Source organism: Mchenga conophoros, linkage group LG8, assembly GCF_057382185.1.
Source record: "Mchenga conophoros isolate Kocher_MC1m ecotype Shallow Benthic linkage group LG8, M_conophoros_male_GT1.1, whole genome shotgun sequence".
Classification (NCBI taxonomy): domain Eukaryota; kingdom Metazoa; phylum Chordata; class Actinopteri; order Cichliformes; family Cichlidae; genus Mchenga; species Mchenga conophoros.
This window is the reverse complement of record NC_140533.1, coordinates 5586249-5605692: the sequence shown is the minus strand read 5'-3', so window position 1 is coordinate 5605692 and position 19444 is coordinate 5586249. Positions and strand designations below refer to the sequence as shown.

At 39.2% G+C, this 19444-nt stretch overlaps 1 protein-coding gene across 1 annotated transcript in view; it reads right to left on the bottom strand.

The window, feature by feature from the left end:
• Positions 1 to 192: 192 nt before the first annotated feature.
• gsg1l2b (gsg1-like 2b) overlaps positions 193 to 19444 on the bottom strand; it is a 29172-nt gene continuing 9920 nt past the window's right edge. The window contains exons 4-5 of the mRNA XM_085283709.1: positions 7560 to 7671; positions 193 to 3008 (exon numbers count right to left, since the gene is read on the bottom strand). Coding sequence (XP_085139835.1) covers positions 2708 to 3008; positions 7560 to 7671 — 413 coding nt within the window. The 3' untranslated portion in view covers positions 193 to 2707. The remainder of the gene's footprint in view (positions 3009 to 7559; positions 7672 to 19444) is intronic.

Here is a 19444-nt window from a genome sequence, read left to right as displayed (position 1 = left end):
ACACTCACGAGTGTGGTTACTGAGATGGACTACAAGGGTGACTGAGTTCAATCTTTTGATTAAAAAACATATTTATGTATGCGTGTGTATGGGGGTGCGTTGGCTCACCAATTTCTGCTAATTTCAAAGTTAGGCAACACCGCCATCTTGTGGTGAAAGCAAGGAACTGTGGGGTTGAAGCCCAGCAGAAACTATGATAAAAACAACTTCTTTATTATCACATATGCTCCTTGATTGCCTCAAATTAAATCTTTTCATAAAAACGTATTATTCATATTAACATATTAAGCTTAAAACAATTATCCACAAAAAAGCAACTAATGAACACTGCACAAAAAATGCCACTGTAAATAAGTCATGACATACTCGTAAAAACACAACAATCCATGCTTCAGCATATACTGCAACCCAGGAGAGTCAAAGATAATTTAAACTCAAGAAGAATAAGCTGTCAAGTCATCTACGTTTACATTTCACTTTAAACTGAACAAATAAATAAGGTACGCAAAGATATACTTTGAAATGCACTTAAATGACAGTAAGTAGCAACAATCCCAGTGTGTCAATACAAGAAAAACACCCCCATCATCAAGTAAATATTAACACAGAGAGCTTCAAAAGACGCGCGGTTCTCTCGCTGATGGGTTTTGGCAGTTTGCACAGACAGATACATGTTTCCTCTAAAGCAGTCACTTTTTCAGAGAAACACCACTGCCCTTATTCATATGTTGTGAGCACAGAGCATGCTGCGTGAGTGGAGGCATGCTACTGGAAGTAAAGGCACTCAGCGTGGCCTGCAGGCATCCACCCCCAGAACCTTCTTGCTATACACCTTAAAATCATCTTTTGTTTCCATGTGTTAGACAGAGCAATGCTGCTACAGTTCCTCGATCGTGGTCGTACTTCTCGGTTCTAAAGACCTAATGCAGTGTGTTTGATGCCACTAAATCCCATTTGGTTTACATGATTGGTTAGGTGTGAGGCAGTGTATCAATATATGGATACTGTCGGTCCAGCAATGTCTATTTACAGCTGAGTGAGTCATGGACACACGCAGCTTTAGCAACTTTGTACACCTTCATCAATAGTTAAACTTTAAAATTCAGCAACCCAAGACTCTTTACGCCTCACTGAACTAATTGGAGATGTTGAAGAAGCGATCAGATCACTGTCCTTTCTATGGAGCTTTTCTCTTGGCTTTTGTTAGGTTCCTCAGCTTCACCTATTCTCATTTATGCTAACGGCCACCATGGGGTGACTCCTACATGGAAAATAAGAACGACTGAAGAGTGGCCTCTGTACAGCCAATGAGAAAAATGTATCCTATTTCTCAGATGATTTACAACTAGAGCAAACATTTCTGTAATGTTGCTAGTTTCAATAGATGATGATATTTATATGCTTTGGTGCACAGCTAACCTTCATCCAGTGTCTTCAGGTTCTCATCAGATCTGAACCATGCTTGTTACGCCCCCTGATGGAGACGGCCGGAACACTTAGGATTTCAAAACATTATGATGGGTATGTCTATCTTTTATGAACGGGGAAGAACCACTGTGGTGGGCTCAGCGACTAGAAGTACTAGACATGGAAGAAGCTACATGTACCATTTGAGCATCGGTGTATGCAGAAGTATCCCAGTTATGTTTTGTATATGTTTTGGTTTCAGAAATCTGGATAAGGCTATAACCCAGTTTTAACGGGACAGCTATGTAGGTTATAGGAGGCTTGATTAGCTTTAAACAGTTGGCCTGAACCAACTGGGTCCCTGTAGAGTCTTTGATATATCATGTTCTGACTTTTATCAGAATCAGGATAAGTTTCCAAATCAAATTTCCATGTACATTTGATGAGTTCTGAGGTAATAAACAATCACTGTAATCACTGAGATCATTGCTGAGGAGACGGCAAACCTTCATTTTGAATTTTACAGTAGTGTAATTAGCTTCAATGGTACATTTACTGTATATTGACAGTATATTTGTTGATATGCTGTGCCACAGCAGATCAGGTTTGACCATCATTTAAATGGTGAAAAGCTTATTTTTCAGATCTTTTTGTTGTTTTGTCACTACACAAATATACAGAATAAGTTCCGAGTAAATACCTTCCCTGCTTTTTGTGAAGGGCTAAATTATTTTCTAACAAAAGATGATATGATGATCTGAAAATGCAAGTTAGTTTTTTTTAATTGACTTTTTATTCAAAGTAAGGTAAATAGTCTTCCTGCTAATAACAATAATTGTTGTAACCTTGCTAATGACGCATGAATATAAAACTAAAACTGGATTTTTTTAAGGATGTGTAAAAAACCCCCAAACCTTTAAATCTTCTGCCTTAAATATGAAGTTATTATGCTGAAAATATGTAATATCCTGCTGTGCTTTTATGGTTTTGGGTTCATGGCTGTCATCACCCGTCAGCAAGTATCTGTTGAACACAGTGAAAAACCTGAAATTAAACATCCTGTTGTAGTTCTCAGGAATGGTGAAGACCAAACAAGAGTTATGTTTATCAGGTGACCAGAAATATGCTTCCAAATTAGTGCTGTGATTTACGATGCTAAATGTTGAACATTTTGGCTAATCACTTAAAATCCCCAGAGGTCTCAATCATGATCTCATTATCCTTAAAGTATTTACATCCTTGTAAGACACTGGACATGACAGTGACAGAATCATGTTTCAAAATGCTACACGCTGCTTGTCTAGCAGTATTCCTCTCCCTGTGGATCTGGCAGGTCATTGAGGTCTAAGAAGATGGAGGTGTTGGACAGCTTGCGTCCATCTGACGACAGGTCGAGCAGTTCCTCGGCAGTGCTCGGCACAGAGCTGATGTACATGTCCCACACCTGCTCCGGAGAGTCCAGCTCCAACAGCTTCTGCTTGATCTTCAGGTTCTTCTCAATGTTCCTGCGCTTGTGCTTGAACTCCAGGATGGTTTTGGTGTAGCGGTTGATGGTGGTGACTGAGGATGCCATGCAGGCCGTGAAGGAGCTCCATGCCAAACTAAGGAAAGAAACGAAAACACCATGAACTCCTTCATTTGCTCCATATTCAACACCCTTTGTTCAGTTTTCTATCCTTTACAGAACCTGAGCTAATCCTTTGATATACTAACATTTAAATCGTGGCCACTCCCAATAAAAATGTCACATTCTTCAACTCTGGCACCTCCACCTCCTTACTTTAACCTCTTAAGCCCCAAGCCTACCTTTTGCCCCCGTATCAGGGGGCGTTGGGGCTTAAGAGGTTAAATACTGATAGCAGACTAGGTATGACAAATGCATCCTCAAGTGAAAGCATTCATAGAAACATGAAAATATGATTTTGAAAACTTTATCTTGATAGAAAGTCTCTTTTATTTAATGATCAAAACACAAAAAGCCTCTTTCCTCCAAAATTCAGACTACTGAAAACAGGTTGTCATATTATTTTGATATCTTGGGAAAACAGTTACTTTGTGACAACATAAAATACTGTCAAGGTAATTTTTTTTGTCACGATCAAGTAATAATAATTATTTGACAAGTAAACAAAGGGGTTGCTTTGATTAGGGATCAGAAGACAAACAATAGCTAAAAAAAATATACATGCCTGTTTAGATAAGTTATCAATTTTACAGCAGCATATTACACGTGTGCACCATTGTTTAAAAATTGCTATTCACACATTTATAGACTAAGACAATCTAAATCTGTTTTAATGACAGCACACTGTGAACTTTTTAGCATAACGAATGGGTTTTCTGGTACAGAGAGGTGAGTCAGTAAGAGAAAACATTGCATATACAACAATGGCTACCTCACAAAAACCATGTTTATAGATACGGACTAAATACAAGGAGGGAAGGGCAATCAGGAACAGGTGACTTTAAAGGTGCAGTATGTACAATCTCACCAGTAGACGGACTGGTGCTTATATCGCACTTTTCTACTTTAAGCGCTTCACACAACTTGCCTCATTCACCCCGTCACACCCCGTCACACCCAGTCACACGAACACTTTTCTATGTTTTTCCTATGCAGGTGCCTTTTTATCAAACATTCACAGTCTGAATGGATGCATCAGAGAGCAACTTCAGGTTAGCATTTTTAGCGCTGGAACAGACAGGGATCAAACCAACAACCTTCTAATTAGTAGGTGTGCTACGCTACTGCCTTAGCTACAGCCACCCCAATACATGTCAAAAGACTGCAGACTGCAGTCGACTGAATCTTGTTCATAAATCTCAGCTACACTGGCCACTGTAGGACAAAAAACTCTGTAGGACTGCTGGTCATCTGCAGTAAGTGTAGGGTGTCATTCTACTGTTTAGCTCAGCTGTCTGGCACACTAGCTGGCACAATATTAGCTTAAAACCAGCTGCTGTTTTTGTTCAGCTCATTGTCCAGAGACGGTGAGTAAGTAATTGCGACAATATTGAGACTAAATAAGCATATTTATGAACCTTTTCTTGTGTTAGAGCCCCGACTTCAGTTGAGGAGATGAAGCTTGAGGTAAAGAGGAAGAGGACGAGGTGAAAATGAGGAAGAGACAAAAGCAGAGGAGGAGGACAGAGGCATAATGAGAAGGAAATGATAAGAATATACATGTACTAATGCTAAATAGCTGGAGCTTGAAAGAGCTGTTTGTGATCTTCTAATGAGGCATGCAACGTATATCTCAAGCCATGAACATAAAACACTATTATGCTACTGTGTCTGCTGTATTCAAGACAGCGGTGCAAGATGGTGGCTTCCAAAAACTGGCTCTCTTTTCTTTGTAATTTAGTGATTTGATCCTAAATTTACAAGAATGCATAAATTATGATATTTATGAGTAAAAGATTCTTTTTTTCTATATTAAATAACCACCAGAAATGATGTACTATGCTGATAAAAAACTGTCTATGTGCTTTCATCGTGTTTTTGCAGAATAAAAGTCCAGCCAATGTGAAGGAGGAATTGTCCTCCGGGTGGCGCTGATTCATCACAAAAGCCCTGCAAACCTGTCTGCTTTATTCAGGCATAATTGTTAGTTTAACAAGGAATAAAGATCGAACTGATGAGGTTTAACTAGAGCCAAACCCATTTGTTGTCAGGCTGATGTTACTGGCCAGTATTACCTGTGTGCTGATTTATCAACATTAGTATTTATAGTGATTGATAAATACAAGCTTTCCCACTAGCAACACAGAAAAAGAAAAAGATATTGGCTAATCTGTTGAAATGTTTGCCTTTCAAATCACTGAATACTGATACCAGTACTCAGTGATTTAAAATTCAATATCAGCTGGGCTCCAAGTTTAGCACAAAGCAAACAAAAGTTGAGAAAAGAACTGCAATGCATGGTTAAACTAAGTATTACATATTTCTGCTGTTCTTGTGCAATTTAAATTGATCAAAAATGAAATAACCAATGTATAGAACATTTTACCAAATCATTTCAATGCTTTGGGAGAACAAACAAGTGAGGACTCAAAGGGCCAAGTGGTGAAACAGTGGGATAAGAAAGAAATTACTACAAAGACTGTAATGGGAGGGAGCGGGGTAAGGAGAAATACAGAAAAGTAGGCTGAGAGCAACAGCACAGGAGACACAAAGAGAAAAGACTAAGCTATCTTGTAGAGTGGGCTTTTTCCTTTATCCACTTACAGTTTTTACCGAATGCCTAAACACTAACTGTGAATCCTGTAGCACAATTTCTAAAACTATTCAGACTTATAGCAAAACCACTCACTGAGTTTGCAAAACTAAAAGCACAAAAACTGCTTTGCACTCAGTTTGCAATTTTGTAACACACACTATGCAAAACTGTAGGCACAATTCACTGCACAACACTCAATTACCAAATTTCCAACACACTCCTAGCAAAAGTATACACATGTATGGCTATCATTAACACTAATCTGCCAACTGTCTGGCACACTTTCACATGTGAAAACTTTCTTAGATAATTAGTTCACTTTGCAATCAGCCTAAGCACTATAATACAGGTAAGCTGTGTGTGCGGAGTACAATGGAGGGAGCAGAAAGAGTGAGAAGGCCGAGGAAGAGGACGTGGAGGTGAAGAAGTAGGATGAAGAGGACGACAAGGACAAGGAGGAGCAAGAGGAAGACGAGGAGGGGGGAGAGGAAGATGAGGAGGGGGAGAGGAAGGGTAGGAAGAGTAAGAAATAGAATTGCTGATGACATCAGAGCTACAATAGTGGACCATGTAATCAACCGTGGAATGACCCTGAGGGTAGCTGGCCAACGGGTCCAGCCTAACTCGAGCCGCTACACTGTAGCAAGTACCATAAGGACATCTTGAAATGAGAATCGGTTAGTACAGTCACTTCGCACAAAGATTTGTAGCACTGGCATATGCCAATGAGAAACACACCAATACCATTGATGTAAAAATACGGAAATTGTTACTTTACAGAATTGCTAGATGACCAGATGCTGGGGGCAGAGGAAGCATGTTCACTGCAGACCAAGTAACCCATATAGTCATTATGGCGATTGCAAATAATCCTATACTTGGAAATAAACACTTGTGTTTGTTTTGATGTGTTTGAATAAACACCAGTACTTGAAGTTTGGATTCCTCTATGCTTATGGATCTATGACAGAAGTAGCTCAAACTGACATAGCCTACCTTGTGCACAGAGGAAGCAAAAGCCAGATGTGTTTTGTATTCATACCATCAGTGTGCAGTTGGCGCATTGTGTGCTTAGTAGATGATGGCTTGTGTGTACTGTTTGATACGGAAACACCATTTTTACGAAGGTGTGAAGAGTTAATCTAGCTGTGTTTGCTTTTGCAAGAGAACTACAATGTTTTGATGATCGGGTGACAGGTTTCCTTATTTGTGTGAAGAGTTTTGCAAAATTAGCCAATAGTTACAAAAAATGTGCTTAAGCAATCAGAAAAAACTGTAACAAGCTCAGTTTTTGGACCTGTGATTGCAGCAGATGAAAAGACTGAAAAGTAGGCTACAACTGAGGTGCTGAAAGGTTCAGTCTGGCCCACAGATGGCTTTGCAAACTGTTAAAATTGCATTGAAGCAAGGCATAATTTGTGGACAATTTACTGTACCAGGAGGCACAGGAACACAAAAAAACGCCCCTGTAAAAGCTCATGTTTGAAGTTTAACAAGCTCACGTATTTGGCAGTGAGCAGAACATAAATGTTCAAATCCTAAATGGGACAGAAAAGGAGTTTCATGCAAAAAACATCTTGCAGTTATGTCCTTACACATGGTGTTGCACATGGCTGCATGACAATGTGTAATTTATAGATGTGCTATCTGTACAAAACTATGATTAGAAGGAATCATTGTTGAGTTACAGTCAGTTCACCGATTTTGCTACAAATAAATTTAAAAAAGACGTCAGAATTTAATGCTCAGAAAAATTCTCCAAACTCGGCTTGGAGTGACTCACAAACCTTGTTGATTTTTAGATTATATGTCCGAACAAAAACTTTGAAAGACTTCCAGAAAGCCTGGAGAATTATTGTTCAAGAGCACTTTAAAAATGACACGAATGTCTGGCTGCTTGGGAGCAAAATAAAAAGAACCAACATCACTCACATGTATGACCAGCTGTAGTCCCACGTCTGAGGTTTCCAGTCCTCTGGGCCCAGACTGACTGTCAGCTGGAAGGCTGTGGTGAACATCATGTGGGCTACCATCCCCAACAGACCTGGACACACACACGTACACAAACACTGATAAATCAATAAGATTTACCCACACTGGCAGCCAAAGAACCTGCTAAGTGTATTTCTTGATAGCCACCACTTGATGGCAGTATTACACAATGTAACACATGACGACGCATACACGAGCAGCTGTTTGCAACCATATACATGTCAAACACTGCTATTACACAAAGTTTAAACCTCTAAGAACGCAATAAAATAGAGCAGAAGAATTTTCTCTAACTACCTCTCAGCTATTTAACATATCCTTTGACCAATCCCAGGATATGAAACCACAGAACTAACTAAAATATTATTAAAAATGAGTATTAATGGTCTAATAATTCAATAACACTGTCACATGTGCCTAGTCTGGCATGTGGCCAGACTAGGCACTGATTCTCTGTTTCTTTACTTATTTCACACATTCTTAAAACGAAATAAATACATAAAGAAAAATAGACAAGACTTCACTAACAGCTGAAAAATCAATCAGAAAAGTCCAAGTGGAGCACAAAATAAAACTAAAACTGTGAGAAATAAACAGTGAAATGCAACTTTCAGGTGTACCAACTTTTCTTTGTCTACTGCATTATTATTTTCTCATTTATTCCTTAATAACCAGAAGAAGTAGCAGCGCACCAAGGAACTGGGAACAACACGGAGAACTCTGATAAAAAAGTTTTTAAAAAATATTACATAAGCTGCGGCATTTAAATCACACGCGGTTGTTCAATCTTGGCTAGCCTATGACCCAGCAGGTGCCACTGTTTCTTGTTCTTAGCTGGTACATCGCGTGGTCTTCTGCTGCTGCACCCATCTGCTTCACCTGGTTCATTCAGAGATGCACTTCTGCGTACTGCAGATGTAACCAAGGGAGCTTTGTTGCTTTCTTATCAGCTCAAAGTATTCTGGCATTCTCTTCTGACCTCTGACATCAACAACACATTTTCTCCCAGTTTCTGACAATTCTCTGTACACCCTGGAGGTGATTATGTGGGAAGCACCCAGTAGATCATAAGTTTCTGAAAGGACCAGGTTGTTGCCAGGCAGACCAGCTTGCCTGGCAACAACAACCCTCCCACCGTCAAAGCCACTTAAGTCAACGTTCTTCTCCATTCTGATGCTCGGTTTGAATATCAGCAGGACATCTTCACCATGCCTACTTACCTGAAACCACTGGGTCCCTGTTACAGTGATGGATTAGTATTTTTACCTTAACAAAGTGGCCACTGAGTGCATCTCTTAAGCTCATAAGATTCGCTCTGTCACACCAAACACATCATATCCTCCTTCTCTACATCCATGAATCCCAAACTGTCTGTCTGATGTACTCATTTCTAATCTTGTCCATCATTTCCAATTAAAAATTTAACATCTTCAACTCCGCCACCAGCTCCCACTTTTGTCTTTTTGTTAGTGCCACCATCTCCAACCATATATTATAGCAGACCTAACTAGTATCTAGTAACTTTGCCTTTCACTTTTGCCATCCTTGTGTCTGCACTTTGTCGGTGTTTTAAACCATTCATTGAAGAGAGCTTTTTGTTATGTTAGTGAGTAATTAATGTACTATTTTTCATTAACTATTAGTTAATTATAAACTGGGTGTATTTTACCGTTTTATTTGAAAACATGGCACAGCTACTGCTCCCAAAACAGCCTCTTTGAGCAGCTCCTGCTAAAGTAGGTATATCCAGGCCCACAATTTCCCATGATGACAAGCTGACTCACGAGGTGAAAACAATACCATTCACAGTGCTGCTGCTGCTAATAAATCTTGCAGTAAATTTCAGAATACAGCAGTGTTGGTGGAGTTATTTACTTTTGCACGTAAGCAGGCTTCTGCTTGGGAATAGGATCAACTAATGCAATGAAAGAAATGAAGGCATAAATATGGTAATTACAGCCAATCTCAGCGTGCCACTGTTTGTGAGATGAAGACCACGAGAGTCAAGGGGAAAACAGAGAGACAATTCATTTTTCCCTAAACCCTGTTCCCTTTAAGCTTCTGTTGCTAGGCATGCTCAGCTCAAGGCCAATATGCAATTTACAAGGAAAACAACAAAGGTTTTTAACTAATTGTAATTTTTACACTACATTTGAATCAAACAGTTGAGTTACACCAGCAACACGCTGGTGAAAAACATATTTTGTAGAAGCATTCATCCATCCAGTTTTGGCTGCTTATCTGTGGCTGGGTTGTGTTGGCAGCAGTGGAGCAGAGAAACCCAGACCTCAGACCTCAGGTAATGGTAGGAGGGTAGAGCTGAATTTCTCCCAGCACTGCCTTATTCTCACCTGCCTTTAATCCTAACTGCACACCAGTAAACATTCAGAAAAGCATCTAGCACAGATGCAATGCACCCCAATGATATAGATGTGGTGATTTAGCATTCCAATATTCTGATATATCAGGCGATATTTTTTCTTTTAGACACACGACAGGAAAATAGATTTCCCTATAATTTACTGTTAAAAACACCCAACATTCGACCCCTGGTGGATTGGAGTGTTTCTCCTAAATCTTTTTTCGAGTTTAAAATTTTCATTTATTGGCCATTATAAATGCTGTCGCTAGCAGATTATCAAAAAAGCTAATATTAGCTTTTAATATCAGCCCTCCTATAATACTGATATTATTAATTTGATAAAATACATCCACAGACAGAACTATATATAGCAACCTATGAAAGGACTCAAAACTGTCATGGTCCTGGGCCATGTGGGCCCAGTATTCTTAGTTTTCGTGTATTTTTGTATTTTGTTCTTTATTTAGGCCATGCTTCCTGGGTTGATCTGTTACGTTGTTCCTTATGTGTTTTCCCTTCGTGACTCTTACCCCCTGTGTGCCCCTCTGTGTATTTATGAGCCCTCGTCTCTCTTTGTGTTTTATTCTATGTTTTCCCCAGCCCGTTATGTCTGCGTTCTCCCCGTGCTCTCTCTCCTCCTGTTTGAACCTCTGTGTACTTCCTGCTTTACTTTGCCCATCTCCCATCAGTGTTACGTTCACTCCTGCCGTGTCTTGTTATGATTATCAGTGTCACCTGTGTTCCCCGTGTGCATCCACTTCCCCTGATCATCCCTCATGTGTATTTAGTCTCTGTGTTTCGTACAGTCTGTGTCGCGTCGTCTGTGTTCTCACCTCCATGTTTTCACGGTCAGTCCTTGCAGTGATCATCATAGTCTGAGTTTTCTTAGTTTGTCGCAGTATTAGTTTTCCCAGTTTAGTTATAGTCTAGTCACGCCATCCCTGCTTTGTTTGTGCACTTTGTCTTCAGCCATAATAAAGGCTCGCTTTCTGTTAAGTCCACTCCCGTCTACTAACTTGTGTATGCACCTGGGTCCATCACACACACCACCGCACGGCCTGTCTCTGCAGACCGTGACAGTAACTGCCTTGTCAAAGTGTCCTCAGGGTCACATTCGTCTCAAAGATACGTGTGAGTCATTGCAATACAATAACACACGCGCACACACACACACACACACACACACACACACACACACACACACTAGACTAAACAAGGAAAAAAAATATATTAGCAATGCTGTTGCTACTGCTAGCACATGAGCTGTAGTTAGCCAGAGCGTTCTCACTCCCGAGGCGTAACATGTCGACGTTTTGTCACGTCCCGCGGCGTTCCTGAGGAACGCGAAAGGAGACCTTCGGCGTTCTTATGGTACGCGGCGGGTTATGGCTGGAATCCAGTGCAATGACGCTCCCGCGGTAGTAGACGTTCCAGCCCTGTATTCCAGCCCTAAACCTAACCTTATCCCTAGCCCTGACCATAACCTTATTCCTGACCTTAACCAGGACTTTAATGATGTTAAATAGCGTGTTTCTAAGCGATTTGAAGAAAAAGAGCGAACATGTGTAGGTTCAGTCCAGACGGTTCTCATATTTCCTCTTTTTCCGAGGTCGTCATTTAGGAACGTGGTGGGTAGCCGAAAACGTAATATGGTGACGATTTGTCACCTAGCGTAAAATGTTACGCTTTGGGAGTGAGAACGGGTTGAGTTAGCAAACAAGCGACAGTTAGCTTACTTTGTCAATTGGCTGAAGTTTTTATGTAGCTGTAGCTTTTTTTTCTAGCCAAATGATTTTAAAAACCCAAACAGTAACATTCTGTACTTTTACTTGCGATACTGAGCAAGTAAAAGTAAAACTATGTATCTTGGGCAGCAAGTTAGCTTTCCAACTAGCTTAAGATCCATGTAGAATACATGAAAATACGAAAGGAAAATGATGGATAAGAACATGCACAAGCTTTCCTAACTAACTTAACTTTTTTCAACTTTGTTAAAATTATGAAGTTTTTGAATGTACTACTAATTAGAGATAATAAAGCTTTATACTCAGAGGAACCATTAACTGGATGCAGCAGTGCCTGCCACAAACATACTTTTTTGTTCGTTCTAAACAAATTTACTCTTTAGTTTTTATTTTATTAAAAAACAAACGGTTCATTAATAGCGCAGTACAGTGTTTCACCTTTTATGATGGTAATAATGAAAACTCTAGCCACGAAAGAGTCTTTCGCTATTATGCATATATTATTTATTCATACTGCTTTTTTTTGCTCTGTTCTTTTTAAGCAGCTCTTTATTATCTGGGCATGTTTGCAGGATAAATGCCAAAAATTGAGATTAAAACTAGAAATTAGAAAAAACTAACAGATATAGACAACACCAACAAATGACATGCTTGCTGCCATTTGTACTTCTCCCACATTTGCAGTGTTAAATGTATTAGAATATAAGCTGTTTAGCATCTTGGTACCATTTCCTGTTACATCTACCAGTTCAGCTTCCTGTGTACTTCAGGCATAGTTTATTTACAGTAGTGCAAACATATCTGCAGGATAAAATTGTCTGCTGTGGCAAATGTGAGAAAGAACAACTGTGAAAAATATTCCAATCTGATTTTGTGTAAAAAATGGAAAACAGCAAAGGTGTTAAAATTTCCTATCTTTGTGTAAATCATATTTAATATTTTTTTCTCTTTATGAATGGAAAAGATGGAAACAAAAAGCACACTCTGACTTTCAGCAAGCTGGATAACACTGATGGGAGATTGTACTGAGCTGGAGAAGCTAGAATAAAAGATAGCCCAGACATTACAAGACATCTCCTATTTATTTACACCCTTTTCATTATGTGAAGAAATCTCATGCTCAACAGGCGTGCTTTCATCCTGTAATAGGACAACTATTGTTTGTTGGAGGTTTCAGCAGCCATCAACTGAGTCCAATCCATATATACCAAGAACTGGGTGCAAAACGTAAAGTAGAGATTAGCAGCATCTTCCACTTATCCGGTATACTCTTTGTCCTTTCATATTCTTCCCATCTCTTCCCCTCGTCTGCCTCTTGCTTGGTTTTCTGTGCTTCGCTTCATTTATTATTTTCATCTTTGCACCTGATTTTTTTGTGCTGGATTTTGCCTTGCCCACAAACCAGCACAGGAATAAAAAGCTGCGGATTTGTAGCCTACCAATCCGATTACCACATAAGCCCCCCCCCTCCACAAATCCCTGGGCCGAACATGAGTGCACCAGATTCAGTACCAAACACCTAAATTCTCATCTCATCCCTATCAGAGCTCATGTTTATTCCTAAAGATATGACAGTGCTACATTATCATAATGTTATGCAGATCAGAGGCAGCCGTGCATCAGGATGAGTGGAACAAATCGCAGTCCCGAGTCTCAGCACGTTCTGTCATCTGGAAATTATGCTTGTTCTCCTAACACAAGGTCACTTTTTTCCAAAAGAAGTCAATACATGCCATTGCAAGGTTATTTATTTTTAGTGTCAAAGCACTTAACATATACAAGCAGCCTCAGAGATGTGACGCTTTTGATCCAGTTCAGCCGTACAACATCGAGAAAGCAGTTTAGCCTAATCTGTGCTGCAAAGCTCTCTCACAGTCAACAGGGGGCACCTAGATTTTTTTAATCTGTTTTGTCATTGTGCACAAGCTACAACTGAAGTCTGACACTAAGGATTATTTGTCCTTTATCACGCTGTTTGGAAAATGACTATTCATCCAGTGTACAAAAGGTGGTTGAGCTTTTAATCCTGCGTTTAGAACTGCATGAGAAATCTGTCATACGACAAAGCGGATATGAAAAAAGAAAAAATACATGTGTTTTTTGTGGCTAATACAATACCGGTCACAGGATATGTCAAACTTTACACTTTTCATTTTTCGGCATGTCAGACCTATCAAATTGTAGCTATACATTATGCACAGCAACAACACCAAACTACAAGTAGGGGCATGTCATTAATCTGCAATGCTCTCATGTGAAAGATTATACACAAACAATATGCTTTACTCAAAGTCACAAACACACGAAGAGCAATGAATTGTTTTTCTCTCTCTTGTGGGGCATTATGCCTCGTCTAATTCCAGTTGGCTGAAGAACAGTCTTTTTCTGAGTATCTGGTCAGAACATCAGAAACAGGATGTCACAGTGTGATTTCATACAAGAACACAGCAGAATTATTTTAGTACAGACCGAAAAACATTTATTGTTGAGAGATATTGTGCAACATATTCCCTCGTATTGGAATATTAGTAAATAATAGAACCACAATACCAAAAAGTTGGAATAGTGTATAAAGTGTAAGTAAGAAAAGAATAAACCCAATTGTTTAAACTGATAAATAATATTAGCTTATTGTAATTTAATGGCAGCAACACGTCTAACAGTGTGGTACAGGGACATGTTTACTACTGTGTAGTACCCCTTTTTTAACACCACTGCCCTAATACTGTCTGATATAGTATTCTACCTAGTCAACAGTGTTGGGTCTTCTTTGTTTTATTTTTCATTTTGCAATGCTTCAAATGTTTATAGGTTGAAGGTCTAAACAACTTCACTCTTCTACTACAAACCAACGCTGTTTTAATATCTGCAGTATGTGGTTCATGAGAAATATGGCTTGCTGAAATGTGCAAGGACTTCACCGAAAAAGTCAGGAGGATGTGTGCAAAAAAAAAAGAAAACACTAATTTCAAATTTCAATTCCTCTGACTACAAGAAGAGAGCATTCACAGGCTTCACAATTACACTGAAGATCATTATTATGAAATTTTCCCACAACTTATAGACACATGTTCTTGAACAGTGGGACTGGGGCAGCATGGTGACATGGTGGTCAGCTTTGCTGCCGCACAGCAAGAAGGTCCTGAGTTTAATTCTACCATCAGGATCAGGACGGGGTCTTCTTTTGTCGAGTTCGCATGTTCTCCCTGTGTTTGTGTGGGTTCTCTCTGCTTCCTCCCACAGTCCAAAGACATGCACTTAGGGGGGTTAGGTTAAATGGAAACTCTAAATTGCCCATAGGAGTGAATGTGAGTGCGAATGATTGTCTGTGCCTATGTGTTAGCGCTGCGACAGACTGGCGACCTGTCCAGGGTGTACCCTGCCTCTTGCCCTAAGACAGCTGGGATAGGCTCCAGCGACCCTGAAAAAGGATAAGCAGAAGCAAATGGATGGATGGTTCTCCTCATCTTTACTTCTGAGAAGCTGCCTTTCTAAGCTGCTCTTTTTATATTAAATTATGTTGGTTAAAACTGGGTTGTTGTCTTTGTTAGCTTCTTTACAATGTAAACAAATAATTTTGTTTCAAGGTGTTTTGTATGTTTTCATAGTGGGTTGTGTCTTTAGTCATAGTGCATGTTTTGCTGCGGTCCAAATACGTCTGAACTTGGCCTTCCAAAAAAGAAAAACAGGATTTGCTAGGTAGATAAGCTAGTTAGAGCCATTCATGTATCAATACAACATAAAACTTTTTTGCTTTTAAAACAGCTGGAGCACATTCATGTATAGAGCCTGGTCAGTGCTCTGCATATGGCTTGTTTAGTCAGTCACACATACACAACATTGGCAGGACAGGTTTTACAGTTTTACTTTTGCTCATGTTCAGTGCTGCCATCTTGGACCGTTACCTCGAGGGTTGGTAGGGCTACTCCAACCTTCCAAGTGGGAAATCCAAGTTGAGGGGGCATTCAAGATTCAAATTGTGACACTAAGAAATTCCAACTTATTAAGGAATGTGGCATTAGTGTATGCCTGTGAGTGTGCACACAACCATTTCCCTGCACCACTGTGGATTTTTCACAGGCATGAAACAGGACGACTCATAATATGTCATACATGAGGCTGACTGGTCAGTCAGGGCTGAGAATCCTGGAACTCGTTTGATTCTGATCTTTGGCTGGTTGATCTGTGCATTTCTACTTACCTACACTATCACAGCAGCTGCACTAGGTGCATCTTCTATGCATATTTTTTTTACTGTGCTAATATAGCTTCTCCTGAGCTTGTAGGCGTCCTGTTTTTCTTCAGCATCTAAGGATAGATTAGTACACTTGTAAGCATACAATATGCAGCCCAGCATACAGGACTGAAAAAACAAGTACTGCTGTGTTACTGTGCTACTAGCCAGCATTCACAGGCTTGTCACTAGGTTACACATACTTGGTGAGCAGATGATTTCTCTAACATAACGATTGCTTTACTCCACTGACACTGAAATATTTGTTCTGTACATATAAAACATCTGCAGTCCTCCAACATAAAATCAAATTGTTACTTCTTGTTATATTTTGGTAGTTTCTTAAATAACTACAGGTTCATTGTGCCTTAAGTAGTCAAGCAACACATCCATGCACACTTTAGTACACTAGGCACACACTAATTTAAGAAATAGAAACAGAAAGTGTGGTTATCTAGCAGATGTTTGTCTCCATGTCAGAGATAAGTAAACTTGTTGCTGCTGCTGTGCCACGTTTCTCTTGCTTTGGAGATCAGTTGCTTTAAGCTGCAGGTATTAAGACAAGGTGCTGGAAGGTGAAAAAAAAAAAAGTTGTTAAAATTGAGAACACGCGTATTACCGGTAAGTGTTGTTAATCTAATCCGCCAGAGCATGTGTTCTTTGAAGTAGAGTTTAATTTTTATGGATATTTTATTTCATATTTATAAACTTGAACATTTTCAAAGGTGTTTTTGTAGTTTTCAGAGAGGTCTTTTTATGTGCTCTTATCAACTGAAGGCAAGTCTATGTTTTGAACTCCTTTCATCTATATGGTCCAGTGGAAAAAGCCAGAGTTTCAGAGTTTGTCTTGTGTATAGCTTTCTCATTAGAATGAAACTTTGAGGCTCTTTTTGTTTGGGCAGCATGAAAAAGGCAGAAAATAGCTGACAGTTGGCAAGTTAGAGTGTAACACAAATGGAGAATAGAGAGTTTGGAGAAACTTGCTTTTTTGAAAAAGTCAGAAAAGATTCTTTCATATCAAGAAAAATTGTATTAATAAGCTGTATTTAAATGGTGCATAACCGTTTTGTTTTTTTAATAAACTGCAATGTTTAAAAAGATTTTCTAAAAGTAATGCGAAATATAATTAAAGGAATACAAATGCTTTTTTGGTTTTGTTTATGAGAAACATGTCACATTTTTCTCAGATTGTTAAGTATCACCTAAAATAGCTCCAGATTGCTCAGTATTTCCTTCTGTCCCCTCAGGCTCTTTATACACTAACGAGCAGCAGTCTCTGTCACACACAGTACAGTTAGCATGACCACTCTTACTATTGGAACAAATTGGCAGTTCCGCAGGCACCCGCTATTAAAACCACAGTTTTTATTTTTTTTAACACACACTCAGCACAAAAACTGAAGTTTTTACTCACATTGCTCACATTAATTACCTGAATTCAGCTCAACTTAAGTTCATTCCTCACATCAAAGTAAGCCTCTCTTTCTTTTACTTCCCCAATACGTCTGTTTTTCATCATCACCTCACACGCCTCATCATACGTCACATAACTGACAGGTGTAATAAAATTTCAGCTCAGACCTCATTAACATAACATATTCAGCCCATTAAAAAGAGAAACAAACTGTTACAAGGACACTAAACCGTTGATGTTTGAGAGCCGACGAACTGCAACAAAAGCCGTAAAAAAATTCTAAATGATTTTGTGTTTTAGAGAAATAAAAACTACACTCACACTTGAGTACCAGCCTCACAGATTTCACCCCCTCTATTTATGCAAACAGCTCACTTCTTCAGACAGCGAGCCATATATAAATAAAACATGACACATACGGCCTGGGTTGAGAGTTCACTCGCTATCTTACTGAACGTTACAGCTGGCAAAACACTGGGTAAGTGTGTGAAAACACGACTCCTGAGTTTAGTTGCAGGAGAGCATGCTAGGTTCAGCACCTATCAGGTGAAAATGAAAATATCACAAGACCACAACAGGATGACTGAGTGATGGTCAGTAGTTTTTCTGCTGTGATAGACAGACCCTGGAAAAGGTGTCAACCTTCAGCCTGCCCCTGCCAGTAAAATGCACCAGAAATAAATAGAAGATAAAATAAAATCATCCAGCATCGTCTACATCCATTTACTGTAAAGTAATGGCTTTTTAAATGCCAATTACTTGGGCATTTCAACACTGGAGTCTGGGGGACTGACTCACATATGGATCTAGCTTCAGTTGGCCATTAAAGGAACTGCAGATTTTGGCACTTCTGATTAGCTTCATTTGTCAGTCTCAGAGATTCCCATTTGGAAAGGAGATAATAAAGTCTCACGATTCACAGTGATGCACAATCCACAACGACACAAAAGCAAACTGTCAATATGATTAACAAGTGACAAATAAAAAAATCAGGTAAATCTTAGTTATCTTTTCCATCTTATAACATCCTTGCTACAGCGTTTTAAACCTTCACCAGTTTTTTAAACTGACAATAGGTTTGGAGGTGCATTTTCTCACTTGAGTCTATGCCAGGCAAAAGATGGTCACCTGAACTCAAACTTTAAAGGCTTGAGCAGAGTGTTAATACTGTTGCCATCTTGGTGATTTTAAAATGAGGAGTGATAAAACTGATAACCAGAGGAATATGTAAGGTACTGATCTGAACTGATCAGGAAAAGTCTTACTAAGGTCAAAGGAGCTGAAGGCTGTTTTTCCATAGACTTCCATGTAGCTTGATGCCTTTTTGAACATCCCTCCCTGCTGGCCATTAGAAATAATGCATGTTTAAGACACTTGCATCCATCTTTTATATACAGTTTGTGGTGATTTGAATGTAATGGCAATGTAGGTTTGAAGTAATTGTGATTACAAGCAGGGTGGGGTGGTGCTGATGTCATGACGATAAATATGATGCATTACCCATATCACTTTTATACAAATCTATTTGAATGAGAACTTTCAATTTGCTTTTTACTTCTTTTTTTTGTAAATATTCCAGTTTAAGGAAAAAGTAGGTCATTCCCAGTGTATTCATCTGCAAAAAAAGTCATATAGGATTAAGAAGGCACCTGATACACGATATGAAGTTTTGAGGACACTTAACTAGTAAGACTATAGCTCCGTCATTGCCTCATATGCCAACAGGATCAAAAGAGAACTTGGGTTACTCTGTACTAAAATCAAAGCAACAGTCAGACTAGGGGGAATCCAACTCTAACGTCAAACTAATCAATATGCAGCCTCAGGCTCACCACATATCCATATATGTCTCTTGAATGAATTTCTCTAATCTTCTTGGTCTCTTAAAGTTTTTAAAAACGTTGCCTTCTGATCAGGGGCTTTCCTTCACAGACATAAAGCCGGATTCTTTGAAAAAGACAAATATGACAGAAAATTTGATCCAAGCAGAGACAAAAACCTCATTCTTGCACCAATTTCCAACAAAATACATTTCACTAAAACAGACTATTTGAAGAAAAGCATCAATCA